Raw genomic sequence first — 16,245 nt, 5'->3', positions numbered from 1 at the left:
CCTGTGTGGGATTACTCATCAGCAGAGTAGGTGTTCCCTCGAAATCTCTGTCTAGACCTGACAAAGAACTCGGGGCGAGATTAATTCCCTCTTAAGGGGAAGGCTGACTTTCACTTCAATCATCCAAAAAGAAGTGAAGTATTTTGGGGCAAGGAGTCCAAACTAAAGCAGCTTTTCCTAGGGCACATTCTTCACAGAAAGCAGCTGCAAGCAGAGGTTTTTTTAGGAAGCCACTCTCATTTGAGCAAACCCAAACTCCTAACGCCCTCGCATGTAGACTTAACGCTGGCTGCTGCCACTGCTGCGAGGGCATAGTCTCAGCATGATGCTTTAAACAGTGATGGCTTCCCCTGAAGAATCCTGGGAGATGTAGTTTGTTGAGGGTGCTGAGAGTTGCTGGGAGACCCCTATTCCCCTTCTAGAGCTATACAGTGGTACCTCAGGTTACATATGCTTCAGGTTACATACGCTTCAGGTTACAGACTCCGCTAACCCAGAAATATTACCTCAGGTTAAGAACTTTGCTTCAGGATGAGAACAGAAATCGGGCTCCGGCGGCAGCAGGAGGCCCCATTAGCTAAAGCGGTGCTTCAGGTTAAGAACAGTTTCAGGTTAAGAACAGACCTCTGGAATGAATTAAGTACGTAACCAGAGGTACCACTGTATACAGAGGTACCTCTGGTTACTCCGGTAACTCTGAGGGGAATAAAGGTAAAGGTAAAGGTACCCCTGCCCGTACGGGCCAGTCTTGACAGACTCTAGGGTTGTGCGCCCATCTCACTCAAGAGGCCGGGGGCCAGCGCTGTCCGGAGACACTTCCGGGTGACGTGGCCGGCGTGACATCGCTGCTCTGGCGAGCCAGAGCCGCACACGGAAACGCCGTTTACCTTCCCGCTAGTAAGCGGTCCCTATTTATCTACTTGCACCCAGGGGTGCTTTCGAACTGCTAGGTTGGCAGGCGCTGGGACCGAGCAACGGGAGCTCACCCCGCCGCGGGGATTCGAACCGCCGACCTTTTGATTGGCAAGCCCTAGGCGCTGAGGCTTTTACCCACAGCGCCACCCGTGTCCCACACTGAGGGGAATAGGGGTCTCCTAACAACCCTAGTCCATGTACTTAGAAGTCTGCAGTCCCCAGTCAGTCTAAACCACTGAGCCTCTTGGGCTTCCCGATCAGAAGGTTGGCGGTTCGAATCCCCGTAACAGAGTGAACTCCCATTGCTCTGTGCCAGCTCCTGCCAATCTAGCAGTTTGAAAGCATACCAATTCAAGTAGATAAATAGGTATCACTGTGGCGGGAAGGTAAACGGTGTTTCTGTGCACTCTAGTTTTTATCACGGTGTTCCGTTGCGCCAGAAGCGGTTTAGTTCTGCTGGCCACGTGACCCAGAAAAGCTGTCTGTGGACAAATGCCAGCTCCCTCGGCCTGAGAGCAAGATGAGCGCCGCAACCCCATAGTTGCCTTTGGCTGGACTTAACCATCCAGGGTTCCTTTACCTTTTTATCTGCCCCAGTGTCACACTCCCCCATACAGATTCCCAAGTAAGAGCTAGATCTTCTGTCTCCTCCTTTCAACAGGACTTCCAATGAACCTGTCCAACATGTATCGGCCCTCGCTACCTCCCAAGGCCTTCTTGACTTTCTTTGGCTTCCTGCTCCTATGCCATGAATCGGAAGTGCACTTGCTGTCCATGGCGAATCCCAGGGAGAAGGCTTCCGAAGACCACCCACTGACCTCTGACTCCCCCTCTGTTCCTCTCCGCATCTTCCTGAGCTCCATCTCCCCGAATTCCCCCCAGTTGCCCCAAAAAGGGGTTTCCTGCGAGGACTTGATGCCTGAAGCCCTGGACGGTTTTGCTGATGTGCCTGAGCTCTCCCAGACCCTCATCCGAGCTGCCTTAGTGCTGGCCCTGCAAAGGGCAGGCTGTAGCCGGCATGCGGAAACCCTCGTCTTGCACCTCTACGAGGAGCTAGGACAGGTAGATTCGGACGACCTCCTCTTTGCGATGGCCGGGTCTCTGAACACCACTCAGTCCCCCGGTCAGAGGAAGAGCAGCGTAGCCTTGCAATTCAACTTGGACCAGCTTGCGCAAACGCCAGTCCATCACTGCCGAGGTCTGTTGCCGGTGAACGGGTCCCTCCTGTACGGCAAGGCACACAAAGTCTACCGGGGTTTTCCAGCGGCTTCCAAAGCCTGTCACCGTCTAGGGGATTCCTGTGCCGGCGTGGCCTCCAGCGACAGCACCAGCTTCTACGTGGTGGAAAGAAAGGGCAGCTACTTCCTGCCCCGCCATGGCGCCACCTCCTGGCTCCACCAGTGCCGCAGGCTTGGAAGAGGCCGCCGTTCCACCGCGGAGGACTGCGACAATGAGACTGAGGAGAAAATCTACCTTATCCTGGACTGGATTCCTTGGGTCGGCGCCTTCTACAGCCTTGCCACCAGCGTGTACTTTGCAAAGCTGAACTGCATGGAACTGGCGCATCAGCGTGCTATGAGCTGCGCCATAGACATAGGCCATGATTTTCTGCTTTTTGCGACTGGCGGGGCCAGCGGCGTTCTTGGCATGGGGATTTATGCGGGGCTAAAGCCAGGCTTGAAGACAGCAGTGCGTGCCATGCTGAGGTATTTGAGAGAGGAGAGGAACACTTTTCCTGTCCCTTCCAACTACTCTGGTCCAGTCACCACCTTCTAGCTGCTCCATAACTGTTCCTAGCCCAGATGAAGCGACTCTCGTGAACTCTCCATCGCCTAGAGAACACAGATGTTTTTTGGGGTGGCAGAAACAGAGGATCCTTATTTGCTTGCTTTTGTCTGCTAGAAGTTCTAGTTCAAAGTGCTGGTTTTGAAATTATTAGAAAGGCCTGGGATAAGACATGTCTGAAAGCAATGTGGAAAATGATTGTTTTTAAAAAACCTGAACTTATGAAATTGTACAGGAATTGTTGGACTTATTGAATAAAATACTTTGTTCCTGTACGTGAGAGTGGATGCCAGGCCAAGACCATCCTACCCCTAGAGGAGGAAGAAACCTCCAGCAAAGAAGATGAAGAAGATTGGCAAACTAAACTATTGAACTATTTAGGTTAATTTAGTCAATGTAGAATCCAAGAGAGAAAGAGGACTTTGATTATTAAAAAAAGGGGGGTAAAGATTTGATGCTCGTCTTTTAAGCTTTGTGTATATACTTTTAAGTTAGTATAATTTTTGAAACTCACTTGTATTACGATGAACAAGGTTTTAAAATTGGACTATTAAGATTAAAAGGTTTTAAGGACGTGCGCGAACAAGTATTAAACAATGAAAGCAAGAGGGGGGGAGGGAAGTCAAGCAAAAATACAGTGTTCTTTCATTATGTTGGTTTTTTCTGTTTTTTTTCCTTTTCTTTATATACTGTTGTTATTATGTTTACTTTTTGATGTTATCTTTTTGGAAAATCAATAAATTGTTAATTAAAAAAAACCAAAAACCCCCCCGAAGTGCTGGTTTTGACCTACAAAGCCTTAGATGGCTCAGGACTACAGTACCTCAAAGGCTGCCTACCTGGACCCTGAGATCATCTTCTGAGACCCTTTTGTGCGGTCTGGAGGACGAGAAGACGAGAACAGGGCCTTCTCTGCAGTGGCTCCCCATCTGTGGAAAGCTCTCCCCAGAGAGATTCGCCTGGAGCCCTCATTTATATACCTTTAGGCGCCAGGCAAAAATTTTCCTTTTTAACCAGGCCTTTGGTTGATTGACATACTATGCCCTTTTAAAATGTGGGGGGCATTATTGGGTTGTTTTCATTTTATATATTTTGTGGTTTTATATTCTGCTTTTACCCTGTGAACCACCCTGAGACCTGTGGGTATAGGGCAATATATGAATTTAATAAAGAATAATAGACAACACTTTTCTAAAAACCTGTGTTTCAAAAGTACTTCGGCTCTGTGGCCCCTCCAGGAGAGTGTCCGTGCAAGTGTTTTTAAACATGAGAGATCCAAAGGCTGGTAATACAAGACTGGGCCTTTTCTGCAGTGGCTCCCCATTTGTGGAAAGCTTTCCCCAAAGAGGTTTGGCTGGCTCCTTCACTATACACTTTTAGGCACCAGGCTAAAGTGTTCCTCTTCAACCAGGCTTTGGGCTGATTGATATCTGATGCCCTTTTAAATGTCTTGGGGGTGGGCTTATTGCTTTGCTATCGTTCTTATTTTTATTATGTATTTTGTGTGTTTTTTTATATTGTAACCATACATTGTGAACCACCCTGAGATTTATGGATAAAGGGCAGTATAAAGGTAAAGGGACCCCTGACCTTTAGGTCCAGTTGTGGCTGACTCTGGGGTTGCGGCGCTCATCTCGCTTTATTGGCTGAGGGAGCCGGCATACAGCTTCCGGGTCCTGTGGCCAGCATGACTAAGCAGCTTCTGGCGAACCAGAGCAGCGCACAGAAACGCTGTTTACCTTCCCGCTGGAGCGGTACCTATTTATCTACTTGCACTTTGACGTGCTTTCGAACTGCTAGGTTGGCAGGAGCAGGGACCGAGCAACGGGAGCTCACTCCGTTGCGGGGATTCGAACCGCTGACCTTCTGATCGGCAAGTCTTAGGCTCTGTGGTTTAACCCACAGCGCCACCCGCGTCCCTAGAGGGCAGTATACAAATTTAATAAATGATAATAACAACAATAGTAGTAGTAGTAACAAACATAATAATTCTCGAAAACATCTGAATCGAGTGAGACTTGACGGTGAATGCTCTGGATCAGTGTCTGAATGCATTGGTTTTCCTGGTTGAGGCTAATAAATTGTGCTTGAATTTTAGGAAAGCAAGATGCTATTTGGGTGGGTGGTCTGAGAAACAGTCAAGTTACCTGTTCTGGATGGGGTTGCACTTCCTCTGAACGTGCTTCTTCTTTGGCATTCCCCCGTAGCCAAGTAAGATTGTCTTTCATGAACACGGTTTTGACAGTGAGTCCGTAAGTGACTGTGGAGGCCAATTCTGGATCCACACGTCCTTCCACAGTGGCGACATAGGTTTCCAGGCAGGAGTTGATCATAGCGAGGGTTTGCCAAGCATGCCTTCCTCTTAGCACATTTCTCCCATTCATCCTGAGTTTGAGCTTCAACGTCCAAAGTTCGTCTTCAAAGTCCATGACACCTTTGGAAAAGGCTGTTCTCCAATTGGAGCGCTCACAGGCCAGTGTTTCCCACTTGTCAGTGTTTATACTACATTTTTTAAGATTTGCTTTGTCTTTAAACCTCATTTGTTGACCACCAGCATTACGCTTTCCATTTTTAAGTGCTGAATAGAGTAGTTGCTTTGGAAGACGATAATCAGGCATCCGCACAACATGACCAGTCCAACGAAGTTGATGTTGAAGAATCATTGCTTCGACACTGCTGATCTTTGCTTCTTCCAGTACACTGGCCTGTCTTCCCAAATGATGTGTAAAAAAATTCGGAGATGCCATTGATGGAATCTTTTGAGGAGTTGGAGATGGTTTTTATAAGTGATTTATAGTTGGGCCACTTGTGAACGCCATCTGAAGGAGCAGATGCATAGCTTGAGGATACTCCTGGATCTGTCTGTCATCCACAGTGCCCTCAATGGCAAGGTGTGCCATTCTACAGCTTTGTAAAAGGACATGGGTGGCGCTGTGGGTTAAACCACAGAGCCCTGGACTTGCTGATCAGAAGGTCAGTGGTTCGAGTCCCCACGACAGGGTGAGCTCCCGTTGCCCGGTCCCTGCTCCTGCCAACCTAGCAGTTCAAAAGCACGTCAAAGTGCAAGTAGATAAATAGGTACCACTCCGGCGGGAAGGTAAACGGCGTTTCCGTGCGCTGCTCTGGTTCGCCAGAAGCGGCTTAGTCATGCTGGCCACATGACCCGGAAGCTGTACGCCGGCTCCCTTGGCCAGTAAAGCGAGATGAGCGCCGCAACCCCAGAGTCGGTCACGACTGGACCTAATGGTCAGGGGTCCCTTTACCTTTACCTTTAAAAGGACATAGCTCCAGCTCTTAGATCGTGTTGGTTGCAAAGGACTTCCCCTGTGTTCTGCTCCCGGGAATCCCTACTAAAATAAGCTGCTGAATCAACGCAGGGAATGCTGAAAAAAAAAAAAAAGTTGACAGTGACCCTCGCAAAGATGCCAGAACTTGATAGTGAAGCTGTGTGTTGCAATGAGGTCTGCTGATAAGACTGACCAACCAGGGTAGAGATCTATAACACAGGGGCAAAAGGCTCTGGATTTCCAACTAGATTCTCTATACGCTTGTGCCTCCTCTGCAAAAAAGGTAAGCTGCTTCTTCCTGGTGGCAGGTGAGTGGGTGGGAAAAGGCTGGCGTGGGGGAAAAGGTTTTAAGGGACTTGCAGAGGAGCAAACCAGGGTTTCATTCTGGAGACAAGGTAGCAGGACAGAGTGCTAGGCTGATAGGATTAGCACCTGACATTGCATTGCATTCCTTTATTTCATTTCTATTCCACCCTTTCTCCCAAAAGAGCCCAATATCAACCATGGTCTTGAAAGACCTACATTGGCTCCCAGTACGTTTCCGAGCACAATTCAAAGTGTTGGTGCTGACCTTTAAAGCCCTAAACGGCCTCGGTCCAGTATACCTGAAGGAGCGTCTCCACCCCCATTGTTCTGCCCGGACACTGAGGTCCAGCGCTGAGGGCCTTCTGGCAGTTCCCTCATTGCGAGAAGTGAAGTTACAGGGAACCAGACAGAGGGCCTTCTCGGTAGTGGCACCCGCCCTGTGGAACGCCCTCCCACCAAATGTCAAAGAGAAAAACACCTACCAGACTTTTAGAAGACATCTGAAGGCAGCCCTGTTTAGGGAAGCTTTTAATGTTTAATAGACTATTGTATTTTAATATTCTGTTGAAAGCCACCCAGAGTGGCTGGGGAAACCCAGCCAGATGGGTGGTGTATTAATAATAATAATAATAATAATAATAATAATAATAATAATAATAATAATATTGATCAGACCTGTGAGGGTTCCTTGTGCAAATGAACTTGGCAGTGTAGCAGAGAGTCGTGGCTTATGGAGAGCTTGTCCACATTGGAGGAAAATGTGGATTTGAACCAGCCTGCCTCTCCATTAATGTGGGCAGGTCCGTATGACATCCCACCCCCTTGCCCCAGTGTTCTCCAAAATCTTTCCCTCTTTTAAATGTGAGGTTTTCCCATCCTTGGAAAGCTAAACGTGGAAGAACCCCCCCACCTTAACTGGGAGAGGTCTGGAACAACCCTGAGTTGGAATCCAATTTTATTATGACGCGGTCAAGCCTTGAGCTGTTTTAACTGACATTTGTAAGAGAGCCCTCCAATGGTCTTAGATTTGCTTCTTAAACACCACACACAGTGGAAAGTATCTTCTGTCCTTCAACTTAGCGTTCTGTTTGGGATGGAGCTCCCTGTCTCACATTTGTTTGTTTTAAGTCAGCTCAGACAGTTCCATATGGGACTCTGACCTGTGGAGCGTGTTCCCTTTAGATGTTAGGGCTCGTCCACTTCCTCTTGTTGACCTGCTGCTTTCCCCCAGGAAAAATAATAATAATAGTAAATTTTTATTTATATCCCGCCCTCCCCAGCCGAAGCCAGGCTCAGGGCGGCTAACAAAAATAAAATAATACAACACTCTAAAATCATTTCATTATAAAATTAATTCAAATCAAATTAATGGCAACCATTGGGCTAGAGTTCTGTGAAGATTGCCAAAGGGGGGGTCAGGCTGTGCCCTGGTCAAAGGCTTGGTGGAACAGCTCTGTCTTGCAGGCCCTGCAGGAAGATGTCAAGTCCCGCAGGGCCCTAGTCTCTTGTGACAGAGCGTTCCACCAGATCGGAGCCACAGCCAAAAAAGCCCTGGCTCTGGTTGAGGCCAGCCTAACCTCTCTGCGGCCTGGGACCTCCAGATGTTTTGGGACGACAACTCCCATCATCCCTAGCTAACAGGACCAGTGGTCAGGGATGGTGGGAGTTGTAGTCCCAAAACATCTGGAGGGTCGAGTTTGCCTATGGCTGCCTTAATTGGATCAAATGGCATTTCAGGTTTCCTCTGGATCAACATTTGCTCCGATTGAGAGGTAAAGAGCGGTTTTCCCTGTGGAAAGGAGCAGGGCAAGGAGAAATCTGCTGGGACCTGTGCTTTCTAGGCATGAAACACTGATGAGCCCATAAAAGCATTTCCCCCTAAATGCTCCTTTATTCATTCTCTCCCACCCTCACCGTTTCTGGTTCTGGGTATTGAAGGTTTGCACCAGGGATGGAGCAACTGGTGCTGGACTACAGTTCCACTGGCCACGGCAGCTGGGGCTGATGGAAGCTGGGAGTTCAACAACATCCGGGCAGCCACCAGCTCCCTTTCCCTGATTTTCCTCTGCTCTGTTTTCCCAGGAGGCAGATGATAGGCAAGCTGTTTTTTCCTGCCTCCTCCCCTTCTGAAAACATTCTGCTGCTTTCAATCTTGGAAAGAGCAGCAAATGAAAAATGACAAGCAAGTGGGTGGGTGAGCTGCCACGGGGAGAAAGGGTTCCACCCTCCTGTTCTTAAAACCACCTTCTTTCAGCCAAACGCTGTGCTCCTGATGAAGGGAGGAAGCACTTCTGGTGCCCAGGGGAAGCTCTTGGTCCCATCCGTATCAGACTTTTAAAGCATGTGACTTTTCCCAAAGAATCCTGGGAACTGTAGTAGAGTAGAGTAGAGTAGTTTGGATTTGATATCCCGCTTTATCACTACCCGAAGGAGTCTCCAAGCGGCTAACATTCTCCTTTCCCTTCCTCCCCCACAACAAACACTCTGTGAGGTGAGTGGGGCTGAGAGACTTCAGAGAAGTGTGACTAGCCCAAGGTCTCCCAGCAGCTGCATGTGGAGGAGCGGGGAATCAAACCCGGTTCACCAGATTATGAGTCCACTGCTCTTAACCACTACACCACACTGGCTCCCTGTACTGTAGCGTACCTGCCGCAGACCTGCAGCTCCCAGCAGCCTTAACAAGCCACAGCTAATGTGATTTAAAGCTATGTTAATTAAAGGTGTGGTATTCCTGTGCCCCTGGAACCTGATCCAAAGGGCTTTGGAGCTCAGGGCCCCTAGACCATCTCATAAAAATATGAGAGCCAAATGTTTCTCAGTTTCCTCCTTTCAACAGGACTTCCAATGAATCTGTCCAACATGTATCGGCCCTCGCTGCCTCCCAAGGCCGCCTTGACTTTCTTTGGCTTCCTGCTCCTATGCCATGAATCGGAAGGGCGCTTGCTGCCCATGGCAAATCCCAGGGAGAAGGCTTCCGAAGACCACCCACTGACCTCTGACTCCCCCTCTGTTCCTCTCCGCATCTTCCTGAGCTCCATCTCCCCCAAATCCCCCCATTTGCCCCAAAAGGGGGTTTCCTGCGAGGACTTGATGCCTGAAGCCCTGGACGGTTTTGCTGATGTGCCTGAGCTCTCCCAGACCCTCATCCGAGCTGCATTAGTGCTGGCCCTGCAAAGGGCAGGCTGTAGCCGGCACGCGGAAACCCTCATCCTGCGCCTCTACAAGGAGTTGGGACAGACAGATACGGATGACCTCCTGTTTGCGATGGCCGGGATTCTGAACACCACTCGCTCCCCTGGTCAGAGGAAGAGCAGCGCTGCCTTGAGATTCTTCTTGAACCTGCAGGCGCAAACACCGGTCCGGCACTGCCAGGATCTGGTGCCGGTGAACGGATCCTTCCTGCACGGCAAAGAATACAGAGTCTACCGGGGCTTTGGGATGGCTTCCAGAGCCTGTTACCGCCTACGGGATTCTTGTGCCGGAGTGTCCTCTAATGGCAGCAGTTGGTTCCATGTGGTGGCACGAGAGGGTAGCTATCTCTTGCCCCAGCGTGGTGCCTACACCTGGCTCCGTAAGTGCCACGGGCCTCCAAGAGGCCGACGTTCCACCCCGGACAACTGTACTAGTGAGACGGAGCAAAAAGTCCATGCAGTCGTGAACTGGATTCCTGGAGTCAGCACCGCCTACAACCTTGGAACCACCATTTACTTTGCGGCCAAGGACTGCAAGGAGCTGGCAGAGGAACGTGGTATAGATACCCTTGTAGATGTCAGCCAGGATACACTGCTCGCAGTGACAGGCGGGGCAGGCAGCGTTTGGGGGATGGGGATTTCTGCAGCTCTAAAGCCGGCGGTCCGAAGCGGTGTGCATTATTTGGTACGCTACTTCAGAGAGAAGGGGCCTTATCCTGTCCCCTCCAATCTCTCAGGCCCCGTCGTCGTCATCTAGTTGCAACAAAGCGCCTTCTCTTCTCAATCAAGCGTTTCTTGCTATAAAATTGTATGATCAGTCTGTTATTTGTAGCATGCTTTTGCATACTAGATATTGTAATAAACAAAATCTGCCCTTATTCCCTTATGGGGGACACAAGAGCCCTTATAGAGTCATTTGTAGGTTTTCCATCGGTAGGAGAAAATAACAGAGAATACTGAGAAGCAAAGGAGCTAGTAAGCCTGATCTTTATTGAACTGTTGCAACAGGGCGCTCCCCTCACACGCAGGAAAGGAGGAGGACCCAGAACCAAGGTGTGCCTGCCCTTATATAAACATTTTAAATTGCCTACCCTGGAGCTCAAGACCACCCCTCCATACATCATACATACATCACAGAAGGAGCGTAACCCAAGACCACGCCCCACAAACATCATACCTACATCACAGAAAAGGTGGTCTACAACAGAAATTTGAATTCTTAATCCATTCTAGAAGTCTGTTCCAAAACCAAAGCGTTCCAAAACCAAGGGGCACTTTCCCATAGAAAGTAATGGATTCATCCTTTTAAACACAACCCCTAAAACAGCAATTTAACATGAATTTTACTATCTGACAAGACCACTGATCCATAAAATGAAAGCAATAATCAATGTACTGCAGTCACACAATCAATCAATCAATCAATCAATCAGTAGCTGAACTGGGTGCCACACGGTCACAAAAACAAAACAAAAAAGAGCCGCAGAAACAAAAACGCAAAATAAATAGCAAAAACAGACACACCTCAGTGTAACACTCAAAACGGAAGTGCGGCACTCAAAACAGAGCACGTTCGGCTTCCGAAAAAGTTCACAAACCGGAACACTTACTTCTGGGTTTGCAGTGTTTGGGTTCCAAGTTGTTTGAGTACCAAGGTGTTTGAGAACCAAGGTATCACTGTATCTAGTATTTGGGCATAGAGGTTTTGCATCTTGCAGTGGGTCTTATGGAGACTCTTAGGAGGGGTTGGCATTTATGCCCGAGCAGATTTTTTGAGCACCAGATACATTTGTTTCGTATTGATTTCCTCCTTCATTTCTTCTTGTCTGCCTTGCATCTCATAATGCAGTCCCTTCTTGCAAGCTTTCTCCCTCCCTCCTGCACTTGCTTGCTTCCTTTTCCTCGTCCCCTGCAAAAATAATTGCACGAAAATCTTTGTGCTTATTCTACCCATTTAGAACAGGCGTTTGATAACATTTGCAGTCTGGAAATGTGATGCTTGCTTCCCGCAGCATGCTTCTTCCACCCTTCAGCCGCCCAGCATTGCCTGCACTCAAAGCGTGTGGGAATTGCTATCATAATGATGCGCCGCCACGCTGATTTCGATTGTGGTTTGGAGAAGGCCAATGTCATCGCTCCCGTTTCTGGTCAAATGTCACCCTCAGCAGACACAGTGGGTGGCTGTGCAGTTATGCAAATATATAAGAATTGGAAATAAACGGTCAAAGGTTGCCTATAGATGAACCACTCTTGCCAGAATTGTTCCCTCTTATTTCCGATGTTCAGGCTATGAGTGCCGTCGTGTGAGGAGCGGAAATGGCACCACCCACACATAAGATAGAGTTATCTGAAAGCTTGGGTTTGGGGGGAACTCCCAAGATTTGCAGCACTAATGAATACCGTATGTTCAGAGATCACAGCATACCATGAAATGCAGGAACTGACTAGGGTGGCTGGATTCCTGAACAAGGTGCACTCCAGGGTGCAAGACTCTTGTTGAAGGTTCCACTGACATTTATCTTCTTTTTAAAAAGGGGGTTGGTGCTTTTGGGTTTCCCTTAAAGCAGCCTTAGATGTTGCTGGACTACAACTCGCATCATGCCTAGCTAGGAGGGCCAGAGGCCAGGAATGATGGGAGTTATAGTCCACCTGAGAAAGGCTGCTATAAATGAAACCTATGGTCTGTAAATGAACCTATGGTCTATAAACCTATGGTCTATAAATGAAACCTATGGTTTATGGACGCGGGTGGCACTGTAGGTTAAACCACAGAGCCTAGGACTTGCTGATCAGAAGGTCGGTGGTTTGAATCCCTGCGACGGGGTGAGCTCCCATTGCTCGGTCCCTGCTCCTGCCAACCTAGCAGTTCGGAAGCACGTCAAAGTGCACGTAGATAAATAGGTACCACTCCAGCGGGAAGGTAAATGGCGTTTCCATGCACTGCTCTGGTTCGCCAGAGTCGGTCACGACTGGACCTAGTGGTCAGGGGTCCCTTTACCTTTACCTTATGGTCTTTACAGGTGCATGGGATCACAAATGTCAAACAACCCTCTGCACATGGCCCGTCGATGAAGCCTGCTTTAAGCATTAAGTTCACATGCAGCTCAGGCACATTCTAGAGCAGGGTGGGGTGGGGCCATTTTGGATCTTTATCTGCCCCCCACCCCACCCCGTGGGACAACAGTGATAGGTGGGTAGAGCAATCAGCTGGTGTAAACAATCAGAGGGCGTTTCCAGTCCTCTTGTTGGCACTTTATGCTCTCAGACTTGGGACAAAGGAGAAAGAACATGAACCAATTTGAAACCACCAGCCTGTTAAAACCATTTCCAGCAGTGGCTCAAGCCCAACTGCCTGTGAAAACTTTGGAACCACTCCCTTTGCTCAAATTCAGCTTTTACTCTTAATATACTCAGAGGAGCCTTACATTAGATGTTTCTTCACATGTTCTACTATGTCGCTATGAAAGAATATGAAGCAATTGCTTTGGGTAGCAGATACAGTGGTACCTCAGGATAAGTACTTAATTCGTTCCGGAGGTCCGTACTTAACCTGAAACTGTTCTTAACCTGAAGCACCACTTTAACTAATGGGGCCTCCTGCTGCTGCCGTGCCGCTGGAGCCCGATTTCTGTTCTCATCCTGAAGCAAAGTTCTTAACCTGAAGCACTATTTCTGGGTTAGCGGAGTCTGTAACCTGAAGCGTATGTAACCTGAGGTACCACTGTACTGGTCTTGGCGGTGAGCAACCTCAAGGTCTGTCTTGTTTAGAAGACAATTGGGGGGGGGGAACGTTTGCCTTTTTTTCAGACGCACACTGCATGTAGAAAGGAATAGGGGATTTACACTCCCAAATAAGCTTTGGACCACTGCAAATCATACAACCACATGCCCATGAAACTAGATAGCGCTGAGTTGTGTCTGACCCAACACTTGTTCCGAGCATAGGACACCTTCAACAATTGAGCAAAAGCAGGCTCACGCATGCATGTTCAGTGGTTGATAACTGCAGCGCCATATGATGGCTTACACTTGTGGTTGGATTATCTGAGATAAAACACCACAGGCGGGAAGAGCTTATCTCCACAGGCCAATACTTTTCAGTGGGCTCAGTAGCCTACTGCAATGCGTTATTTACATAGAGGTGCTTCTGAACTGAAGATGGTTTGGAAACTTTAGCTGGTGCGGAATTCAGCAGCCAGGTTGTTCACCAGGGCAAAATGGCATGAGACTGTAACACTAGTCCTGGCCTGACTACACTGGCTGCCAATCAGTTTTCAATTTAAAGTGCTGGTTTTGAAGCACTTTAATGAGATAGAGTGGTACCTCTGGTTACGAACTAAATTCATTCCGGAGGTCCGTTCTTAACCTGAAACCGTTCTTAACCTGAGGCAGCACTTTAGCTAATGGAGCCTCCCCCCCCCGTCACCGTGCGATTTCTGTACTCATCCTGAGGTAAAGTTCTTAACCCGAGGTACTACTTCTGGGTTAGCAGAGTCTGTAACCTGGAGTGTTTGTAACCTGAGGTACCACTGTACAGCCTTAAGCGAGAACAGGCGTTTTCTGTGGTGTCTCACTGTTTGTGGAATGCTCTCTGCAGGGAGACTTGCCTGGAACCAGGAGTACCAACTTGAATACAGTGGTACCTCGGGTTAAGTACTTAATTCGTTCCGGAGGTCCGTACTTAACCTGAAACTGTTCTTAACCTGAAGCACCACTTTAGCTAGTGGGGCCTCCTGCTGCTGCTGAAGCAATATTTTTCTTAACCTGAAGCAATATTTCTGGGTTAGCAGAGTCTGTAACCTGAAGCGGATGTAACCTGAGGTACCACTGTAAAACAGTTGGGGGGGGCAGATAAGCCCTGCCCTGCACAATCGATCCCAAGACACACACCATTTAAATGGCAATTCCCAGCAACTGGAGTGGGGGGGGGTGAGCCCCCTTCAAATATTCTATGGGGGGGGGGCAAAGGCACATCTCTGTCCCTAGGAGTGGGCTCCAATGCCTGGCACCATCATCACATAGAATGAGAAGGGACCCTGAGGATCATTCTAGTCCAGCCCCCTGCAATGCAAGAATATACAGTTGTCCCATACAGGGATTGAACCTGCAACCTTGGCATCATCGGCACCACGCTCTAACCAACTGAGCTATCCAGGCAGCTAGCTGGAGAGGGGCCACAGTTGTCAACCTTCCCTTTTTTTTGCGGGTAATTCCCTTATTTCAGCGCCGTTTACCGCTGCTTCCCGCTGCTATCCCGGATTGTTAGATATCCCGTAGACTATCCCCGGGACAGGTGAGGCTGCTGATCCCTTCTTTTCGAGGTTGCTGATCCCTTATTTTCAAATCTGAAAGTTGACAGCTATGAGAGGGGCTAAGCAAAAACATTCCTCTTGAGCGAGGTCTTTGGCCGATTAAACAAAGCTATGCCTTTCAGCAGCAGGCGGTGTGTTTATTAATGCAACCCTCTTTCCTTTTTAGGCTTTAATTATCTCTGTGGGGGTGTATTTCTTGCTTGTTCGTCTGGTTGTAAGACAGACCCTAATCCTGCGGAAAGCCATCTACAGTGGTACCTTGGGTTACATACGCTTCAGGTTACATACGCTTCAGGTTACAGACTCTGCTAACCCAGAAATAGTGCTTCAGGTTAAGAACTTTGCTTCAGGATGAGAACAGAAATCGTGCTCTGGCGGTGCGGCGGCAGCGGGAGGCCCCATTAGCTAAAGCAGTGCTTCAGGTTAAGAACAGTTTCAGGTTAAGAACGGACCTCCGGAACGAATTAAGTACTTAACCCAAGGTACCACTGTAATTAGATTTCAATTTGATCCTGACTTGTTTTTAGGAGGTAATTTGTTCAATTTTATACCATTGTTAATATACCATATTTGTTACCATTGTTTTATACCATATTTGATGATAGCCGCCCTGAGCCCAGTCTTGGCCGGGGAGGGCGGTATATAAATACAGTGGTAACTCGGGTTGCATATGTTTCAGGTTACATACGCTTCAGGTCACAGCCTCCGCTAACCCAGAAATAGTGCTTCAGGTTAAGAACTTTGCTTCAGGATGTGAAATATACTCAGAGTCGCAAAGTGATTTCATGCTCTTTATTCAGCTCCTAGTGGTGAGGAGGAATAAATGAATGTCCCCTCAAAGTATCTGCTTTATATACATTATTTACACAATGGGCTGCACATGATTGGCTAATTCCGGAATTCTACTGTAAGCCAATCAGGTTGTGGATTCACTTCTATCTGGAGCATGATTGGGTGGTTCCTGCCAACCAATCATACTGCTGCATTGTTCTAGGACCAATCAGACTGCCGCATTCTGAATCCTATTGTTCTAGGACCAATCAGACTGCTGCCTTTTGGATCCTATTGTTCTAGGACCAATCAGACTGCTGCAGTTTGGATCCTATTCAACTCAGTACATAACAGGATGAGAACAGAAATTGTGCTCTGGCGGCGCGGCGGCAGCAGGAGGCCCCATTAGCTAAAGTGGTGCTTCAGGTTAAGAACAGTTTCAGGTTAAGAACAGACCTCCAGAATGAATTAAGTACTTAACCCAAGGTACCAATGTAAAAGCTGATGATGATGATGATGATGATGATGATGATTATTATTATTATTATTAGGTTGCCCTGGGCAAGTTGAAGGACTAATATAATTAACTAACTAATTAATTTCTTTTTTAAAAAATTAGGAGTCATTAAACAAATGCAAATAAACCAGCCAATGCAGAACCCACGTGCCAACTAAGGC

General features: G+C 48.1%; 1 protein-coding gene across 1 annotated transcript; it reads left to right on the top strand.

Moving 5' to 3' along the window:
- Nucleotides 1-1,513: 1,513 nt before the first annotated feature.
- APOF (apolipoprotein F) lies at nt 1,514-2,906 on the top strand. Its single transcript, XM_053374842.1, has one exon. It carries the CDS (start codon nt 1,585-1,587, stop codon nt 2,689-2,691), a length of 1,107 nt encoding a protein of 368 aa, XP_053230817.1. The 5' UTR covers nt 1,514-1,584; the 3' UTR covers nt 2,692-2,906.
- Nucleotides 2,907-16,245: the final 13,339 nt, after the last annotated feature.

The sequence above is a fragment of the Podarcis raffonei genome, chromosome 2, assembly GCF_027172205.1.
Source record: "Podarcis raffonei isolate rPodRaf1 chromosome 2, rPodRaf1.pri, whole genome shotgun sequence".
Taxonomy (NCBI): Eukaryota; Metazoa; Chordata; class Lepidosauria; order Squamata; family Lacertidae; genus Podarcis; species Podarcis raffonei.
Note: the sequence above shows the minus strand (reverse complement) of the source record. Positions and strands in the feature narration are given on the sequence as shown.

What these genes read in the sequence shown, in the direction of transcription:
- APOF (XM_053374842.1), top strand. Translation starts at nt 1,585, where the DNA reads ATGAACCTGTCCAACATGTATCGGCCCTCGCTACCTCCCAAGGCCTTC.